The sequence below is a fragment of the Sipha flava genome, unplaced genomic scaffold, assembly GCF_003268045.1.
Source record: "Sipha flava isolate LNK unplaced genomic scaffold, YSA_version1 65_pilon_pilon, whole genome shotgun sequence".
NCBI lineage: Eukaryota > Metazoa > Arthropoda > Insecta > Hemiptera > Aphididae > Sipha > Sipha flava.
This window is the reverse complement of record NW_020273605.1, coordinates 121858-130746: the sequence shown is the minus strand read 5'-3', so window position 1 is coordinate 130746 and position 8889 is coordinate 121858. Positions and strand designations below refer to the sequence as shown.

General features: G+C 28.7%; 1 protein-coding gene across 1 annotated transcript; it reads left to right on the top strand.

The window, feature by feature from the left end:
• Positions 1 to 1186: 1186 nt before the first annotated feature.
• LOC112691671 (plastin-2) lies at positions 1187 to 6928 on the top strand. The gene is made up of 11 exons (XM_025566017.1): positions 1187 to 1802; positions 4091 to 4255; positions 4333 to 4595; positions 4685 to 4904; positions 4988 to 5142; positions 5215 to 5320; positions 5563 to 5776; positions 5839 to 5977; positions 6041 to 6180; positions 6300 to 6553; positions 6616 to 6928. Exons 1-11 carry the CDS (start codon positions 1707 to 1709, stop codon positions 6793 to 6795), a joined length of 1932 nt encoding a protein of 643 aa, XP_025421802.1. The 5' UTR covers positions 1187 to 1706; the 3' UTR covers positions 6796 to 6928.
• Positions 6929 to 8889: the final 1961 nt, after the last annotated feature.

The window sequence follows — 8889 nt, the reverse complement described above, 5'->3', positions numbered from 1 at the left end:
GGCTTAAAGGAGTAGTTAGTAGTAGTATATTCTCTATATATGTATGTAAGTTATGTATTTATAATGAAAATATAAAAATATATTAATTACAGATGAGTCAAACCGATAAATAAATCTTGTTTGCTTGAAATTAATTAATATAATTAAAAATTGAAATAACACTAGATTTAAAATTTATATTTGTTGATGATATTATTATTAAAAAATAAATGCACAGCTATTAATTGCTGATACACAAGTCATAAACTCACAGAAACTGCCACACTAATGCTATTTAATGTCAATGAAATTATTTCAACAAACAGAAATTAAAAGCTTATGAGCAATACTGATGTATAATTCATTACACATTTAAAATTAAAAAAAAAAAAATCTCACATTAAACCGGATCTGCTTTAAATATTATCCGAGTATAACGTACATAAAGTACGGTAAATCAATCTACATTATCGACTGATGCAACAGTCATCAAATTCGTATTTCACTAAAACAATTCGTAAATACAAACGTCATTCCATCAAATAGTTCTTAAAGCGAACAGCGGATAATAATATTAAAAGGGACGTGTATACAATGTATGTGATTCCCGCATAGTAATACGGTCATTTAAGAAAGCTTGGGTTCAGAATGTTTGATGATCAAGTTCGTAGTTTAAACACGGTAGAAGTTCTATTCAACCGGCAATTGCAGTCCAACGGGTAGGTATCTCTTTAGCAGAACTTGGCACGATCAACGTTGCGCCTTGGAAGGGTTGGAGAAGGGTTAGCGAGAAATGCGATGACTAATACCGTTTACCGCGCGGGAGCCGGAACAACGCGTAATGTTATATTATTATTATTATTATTGTCGTTCGTATAATTGTTGCTACGCCTGTACGTGGTGCGCGGGCGAACGTGAAAATTACAATGCACGAACGATGACGATTCGCGGCCACCGTCAGCTGCGAGTGCTGTTCGGTATTTAGGCCGTGTAGGGTTTTTTTTCTTTTCCGAACGAGGTGACGTCGTCGTCCGCACGATAAAACGTGCGCGGTTCACCGTGAATCAGACGCGCGTAGGTAATGAGTCATGCGTAATGTGCAATGAACAAACGCGTTGCTCGAACGGCGGCGGCGGCGATGTCCGCGGGCGGCGGCTGGCCACTCGTCCGGACCCCTTCGACGACCGCGACGTGCCCATCTCGCTCTGCTCGCCCCGCTGCCGCGGACCACACGGCACACGTCATCCGGCACACGCACGCACACCGCACTGCACACGCGCGCCCATTCTCCCCCCAACAACGTACGAGATATCTGGCTTGCGCACGCTCGTACACGCCGCACCGACTCGCCGCTCTCGCACGCACTCGCGAGCATTAGCACCCGCGAACCGCACCGTCGTCCAGTGAAAGAGTGTCGTCTGAGCCGTCTTCATTGCCGTTTCAATACACGTCGTGTCGTCGTCACGCAACGCAAGCCCGATCAGGCGCGCCTTTTTCAACATCGCCACCAAGACTGTGTTGTTCGCGTACACGTATTGAACCATCTTCACAGCCCTTGCCGCTACCGTTTGCGATCTGTTCTCCTCGTTCCGTATTTCAAACCCGTTTTCCCGTCCAGTGCAGTGTCCAACCCGTCCCGTCCTGTCGCATCGCTTTCGCGATACACCGTCCGCACGAAGACAACCGCATTATCCGAACAACCGTTTGGCTGATTCAAGCTGAACGAGATGTCCAGGATTTCGAACTATATCAACGCGATCAACGGCAACGCGACCGTCGCCGCGACCACCGCCGACGAAGAGCTCAAGGAACAATTTTCCAAGGTAACCATGACGTTGCATCAACGCGCCAGGAGGTTTTTGTTTTTACTCGCCGTCCGTTTCGCTGTACGGCATGTATCCACCTACCTGTCGTGCCGTCTTATTGCCGTGTGCAGCGACAATAATACGGCCTCCGTACAAATTGAACGGTTTTGTGTTCTTCTCGGGACACGATTGTCGTTGCAAAACGATATTCTGTAGCTCGATCATTTAATAGCTTCTGTTAATGTACTATAAAACGGTTTTGCGTTAAAATAAAACGGTGCGGTCGGGGTTTTGATAATATCTTCAAATGGTTTGTGCTCGAACCATTATGTTGATAAGGTTTTATCTTTTTTTTTTTGTGTTCTTGATAAAACTCGTATATAATTTTTAGTTCATTGATAATATCTAATAATAATAATAATGTTATAAACGATCACCTTATCATTGTACTAGCTGACATGATCTGTAGAACCGTGACTATCGAATAATGGCTTATTTAAATTATAATGTGCTAAATTATTTTGTCATAACACATTTTCTAGGCTGATTAACTATTTTTTTTCTTATCAAGGCATTTTGCATTGACAATTATTAACGTGTAAATTATTGATTGATGTATGTTTAAGCATTTAAACCGAAAAATAACTAAGTTTTGAAAATATTCTTCATACCTATCATATTTTATGATTTGATGATGCTGAAATTCGTTTTATATTTAAATTTTTAATATTTAAGCAAAACATATTCAAATTTATTTCATTTTAATGTTTTTTTCTAATTATTACTTTGAGTTAATGATTAAGAATATTTTCTTTAGTTCACATTTTTTAATGGTACGAAAATGTATTGGTAATATCTTTACTAGTTTCTGTTCAAAATTGTTTATTATTATGTCATTAAAATTTATTTTTTTGAAGTATTTTCAATTCTCATTGGCAGTACTAAATACTGCCCTTATTAAGTAAAGCCTTTTTATTATTATATTTTTACTACAATATTAAATACATTCATTACATTTTATTATTAATGCATATATATATAATAATAGAATAAAAAAAAATACAGTAGAAGCCGCATATTAGAAACACGGATAATTGATACAATCGCGTTATTGAAACTAAATGTACTGGGACGGACCAGCCGTATATTAGAACATTGAAAATAAATCTGATTATTGAAACATCAAATTGGTTATTGGAAACAATTGGGCAAAAGTCAGTTGACATATACACAGTGGCGTAACTGGGAAAAATTCTAGGGGGGGGCATTATAATATATTTATTATAACCAAAACCCTGACACCCCTCCCCCTCACCAGTTAAAACATATTTTTATTGTATGTATTTTAATACAGTATATCTAATTGTTTGATTTTACATAAGTCTTTTAACTCATTTTATGGTTTAGATTAACATAAATTCTAGGTAGCAGGTACTAGGTACCAATGTTGTTAAATAATACCCATAAGAGCTCATTATTAAAAAGTGCTATTTGTACTGTTGGATTATCTGGGGTGACAAAATTATACCTTTATCCCTCAAAAAATTGTCAGGGGGGGCACTTGCTATTTGTTTATCCATGCGATAATCAATGTAATTTAATCTTATATTTACTGTCATTACTTTTATATTTTGACTTTACTATATCTTAAGTGCAGTACATCCTATACAATGTATAAGAATAATGTTCTTTTCTGTACGTATTGTTAGTTTAGCTTTGGCGGACATGCGTAAAGGTGATTAGTATTTCATTATTCTAAAAAAATCTAAATGCCAAGATTTAAGTTCTAAACAGAAGTGCGAGTTATTAAAATTATACGATGTGCTTCCAAAAATTAGTTTATGTGATGCCGCAGCTTCTTTAAACATTTCTCATTGCACATTAAATACATTTTTTTTATATTTTTCGTTTTTTTTTTTCATTATACAAATCAAACCAATCACTTATTAGAATCAATCGGTTAAATGACACATTTCACTTTGGTCCCAAAGTGTTTTTAATAAGCGCCTTCTACTGTATAACTAAGTAAATTTAAAAAAATTTTAAACCAATTAAGAAAATCTCAAACCATTTACATCAATTTTTATGGTTGAAGTGGCTAATATAAATATAATAATACTAATATGGGTAATATATGTATAATTTTGTATAGCTATGGTATACCTATCTATATCCATTAATTGTATAATGTTTTATAAATTGTTTTATTACACAATGTTACTTAATAATAAAACCAAAATAAATGTACGATAATTTGTATTTAATATGATTATATTCTTAATTATTTGTATTCTAATATGTTTTAGATTGATAAAAATGGTGATGGAACAATCGATCTTTCTGAATTACAAGAAGCTCTTGATTTATGTGGTTTTAAATTACCTGCATGGAAAGTTCGTAAAATGATTGAAGATTATGATAGTAAAAAAACTCAAACAAAAGGAAAACTTGTATTTTCAGAATTTAAAAAGGTTGTTAATTTTTTTACAGATTCAATAATAAGTAAAAATAGTATCAACTAATTAAAAAAAAAATTATTACACTTTAGCTTTGTTCAGATTTGAAAGCTGGAGAAGTTGCTAGTTCATTTAAACAGGTTGTTTCTAAAAAAGAAAATTTAGAAACATTAGGTGGAATGTCTGATGCATCAAGTGAAGGAACAACTCATTCCGTGAGATTAGAAGAACAGCTTGCATTTTCCGATTGGATTAATAGTAATTTGAGTATGGATCCTGATCTAAAGCATTTACTTCCAATTAAATCTGAAGGAAAAAATTTGTATGAAAAAGTTAAAGATGGAATTTTACTCTGGTAAAGATATTTTTATTAACTTTATTAAATTGTATAGAATTGAGTATTACTATATGAATTATATTACTTTACATTGTGTTCTTTTTTAGTAAAGTTATTAATCATTCATGTCCTGATACAATTGATGAAAGAGCTATTAATAAAGAAACAAATAAAAGCAACCTTACAGTGTACAAAAAATTAGAAAATTTAACTCTAGCACTAGTTTCCAGTCAAGCTATTGGTTGTAATATCGTTAATATTGATGCACATGATCTTGCTAAAGGAAAACCACATTTAGTCCTTGGCTTACTCTGGCAAATTATTAGGGTAAATATATTTTAATTTTCTAAGTAATACATTAAGAATGTTGAATTTACATACTAATTGTTTTTCAATATTAAATTATTTAGATAGGATTGTTTAATCAAATTACACTTGAAAACTGTCCTGGACTAGCTACATTGTTACAAGATGGAGAAAAAATTGAAGAACTTATAAAATTATCTCCTGAAGCGATACTTCTAAGATGGGTTAATTACCATTTAAATCGTGCTGGAGTTTCTAGGTATGAAATTATGCTTTATATTATAATTAATTTTACTTTAAATAATTGTCTAATATATTTTATAAATTATAGACAATGTCATAACTTCCAAAATGATATAACCGACTCAGAAATATATACTTATCTTATGAAGCAAATCGCCCCAATAGATTCGGATGTTGATATGTCTGCCTTAATGGTAATTATAATCTTATTATATCATTTTCTAAGAATTTTTTTATTATTTATGAATTATGCGTTAATAATTTTTTTTCTATTTGTTTTTGTTTTTATACTTGATTTTATATTTATTCTTAGATTTTAAAAGTTGAAAATAAAAATGTATCTTACCAAATTGTTATATTTATTGCATTAAAATTATTTAATTATATAACTATCTTATAGTATTCAATTTTTTAATTTAAAATATTGTGTTATTAGGAACCAGATTTGAACAAGAGAGCCGAAATTATGTTACAACAAGCAACAAAATTGGGTTGTCGCAGTTTTGTCACACCAATTGATGTCGTGAATGGTGTCTACAAATTAAATCTTGCTTTTGTAGCAAACTTGTTTAATAACCATCCAGGATTAGATAAACCTGAAGGAGAAATTGTTGGGTTGGAATCAATTGAAGAAACAAGAGAAGAAAAAAATAATTTTTAATACACATATATATGTATACAGTTACTAAAAATTACATTTTTCCCATAACAGCTTACAGGAATTGGATGAATTCCATGGGTGTAGCACCTCATGTGAATTGGCTTTATTCAGACTTAGCAGATGGTCTTATTATTTTTCAACTGTATGATATTATTAAACCAGGAATTGTAAATTGGTCAAAAGTACACAGGTATAAAATTGATTTTATACATTTTTTTAAACAAATTTTATTTCTTTTATGATTGTATTATAGGAAATTTTCAAAACTCCGAAAGTTTATGGAAAAATTAGAAAATTGCAACTATGCTGTTGAATTAGGACGTGAACTTAAGTTTTCTTTAGTTGGTATTGCTGGACAAGATTTAAATGATGGAAATGCAACTCTTACGTTAGGTTTGTGAACTAACAATTTGATGAAGTTTTTATTTGTTTAATGTATTTTTAACATTTTATTATTGGATTCATACATACTAGTTTTAAAGTTAAAACTCTTTTATATTTATTTTACGTAGCATTAATTTGGCAGCTAATGAGAGCATACACATTATCAGTTTTGACTCAGCTTGCCAAAACTGGTAGTCCAATAATTGAAAAAGAAATTGTTACCTGGGTTAACAATAAATTGCAAAGTGCTAATAAACCATCGACTTTAAGAGGATTCCAAGATCAAGCATTATCAGATGGCAGAATTGTTATTGATTTAATTGATGCTATAAAACCTGGCACAATTAATTATGATGTGGTTAAAGAGGGAGGTGATGCTGAGGTAATTTTCATTAAAAATGTAATACTTAAATTTAATTATAAACTTATTTATTATATTTATAGGATAATCTAGCAAATGCTAAGTATGCAATATCAATGGCTAGAAAAACTGGAGCTAGAGTATATGCTCTACCAGAAGATATTACTGAAGTAAAACCAAAAATGGTGATGACACTATTTGCATGTCTTATGGCCATAGATTATGTTCCTTATACGAGCGTTAGTGAAAAAACATACTCATAAATGTAAAATTATTAAATATAATTTCTTTGATATGACAATCAGGGTCGGCAAGTAGTATGCATACAAGTAAAATTATTGTTGTATTAAACAATGTGTTTTCATTTTTATTAAACTATATAAATTAATTTTTTTATTTAAAATTAATATTAAAATTATAATCCATCATTGAAAAAATTATTTATATGTTTATATTATTTTTTAATAAATTGTAAATTAAAATTAATTGTTTATCAAATTAAAATTTAATACATCTTAAACGTTGATTAATTAATTTTGCTTTAACCCTGATTAGTATCATCTTTGCCAATTTTTATATATTCATAAACATTTGTGTAAATTAATTTATGTTGAGCAATTTTTATTTTGTGAAAATTAACTGCATTTAAACTTATGACGTGTTGGCTGTGGATAAGTTTGATGTATAATATCTTTTTATTACTATAATTTTATATATATTTCTATATATATATATATATATATATACATTTATATTATTTGTAGTTCATACAAGTTTATTTAACTTATAATATAATTTATAGCATTTGAGTGTTTTGATATCATTTCATAAAATTAAATTACAAAACCATTCGTTACCAATTTTTTTATTTTTTTAATGAAATGTATAGAAAATTATTTTACATTAATACTTGTATTTGAAAAAAAAATCACTGGTTTTCGTTCTTACTAATTTCAGCTATCAAATATTTAAAAAATTATATTAATTTAATAGTTGAAATTAGTAGTAGAAGACTGATTTACCAATTTATCTGGTTTTGTGCCAATATGTATTTGTTAATATATTTAATATTAAAGGCGTTTAGTAATAATGTATAAATTTATAGTTATGATATGATTTTCTTGTATTTATTACAACCTAAATATTTCACTTATTTTACATTATATATACTTTAATAATACTTAATTACTAACATAAAATATGTATATACTAAGTTTGTATTCTTTAATATTTTATTATTTATACAGTTTTTAATTAAATTGTGGATAATTTATTTACTTAATTATTATTTATTATAATTACCAGAATAAAATTAAAATGAGTAATTCTTTAATTTTTAATTCTATACCTAAATCAATATAAGCATTTCATTTTTACTTCCATTAAGTACTGTTTAAATTATTATTAATATATTAATTTTAATATTTTTGATACTCATATAATTATAAGTTGAATTATAAGTACAGGACTTGTTCTGTCATTTGAATGTCCAAATAGTAAAACAATAACCTTTACTTTTTTAAAAAAAAATTTTGTTTGCTACATATTCAATTTATTTAACTTTTATTTTTAAATATACTAAAATTGCATTGTTAATAATTTAGTATATTATTAATGCATTTTAAGTCTATTTACAATTTAGTAGAAAATTAATGATTCAAAAATAATTGTTTACATTTTGTAATAATAAGCCCCTCCTGAAATAAGAAAAACAATATATATATAATTAATACTACTTTTTCCTATTTAATAAATATCATTATAATAAAAAAATAATTTTAATTCTAAGTTCATGAGTCATAGTAACAAGTTACAATACCTTTAGCATATTTATTTATTGTTTTATTTAGTATATAAATATTTTGGATTTATTATTACTTAATTTCCTCCTCGTTTCTGTTCTTAATTTTATTAATTAAGAATTGCATTTCAGCTAAGTGAAGAACGTCAAATTTTTTATAATTAATAATACTCATGTCGAGTTTTCTTATTTATAGATAATTAAAACTTAATAGCTAAATTTAAAATTTGTTCAAAATGTATTACTAAAAATGATAATAATTAATTTTTTTTTTCATTATTATGATTACTCCCTTATCATGTGTTCTACCAAATAATATACTACATTTTATAATTATATAATATAAAGAAAAATCTATTTCAATATTTTCTAATCAGTAGTAATCAATATTCTATCGTAATAGTTTATTTTTGTTATACTTTATAATTTATAGTTGATATTTTTAGAGTTTCATATTGATTCAAATATTTTATGTTTTTAGAATAGTGGAAGTTCTGTCTATACAAAATGTTCAGATTTTGCCCTCCCCTGAAAAATTATTTCAATTAGGCCCCTG

Excerpts from the sequence above, each read along its gene's own strand:
- LOC112691671 (XM_025566017.1), top strand. The coding sequence starts at position 1,707 with ATGTCCAGGATTTCGAACTATATCAACGCGATCAACGGCAACGCGACC. Across the intron at positions 4,596-4,684 it reads AAAGATGGAATTTTACTCTG|TAAAGTTATTAATCATTCAT; the intron begins GTAAAGATATTT and ends GTTCTTTTTTAG. Across the intron at positions 4,905-4,987 it reads TACTCTGGCAAATTATTAGG|ATAGGATTGTTTAATCAAAT; the intron begins GTAAATATATTT and ends TAAATTATTTAG.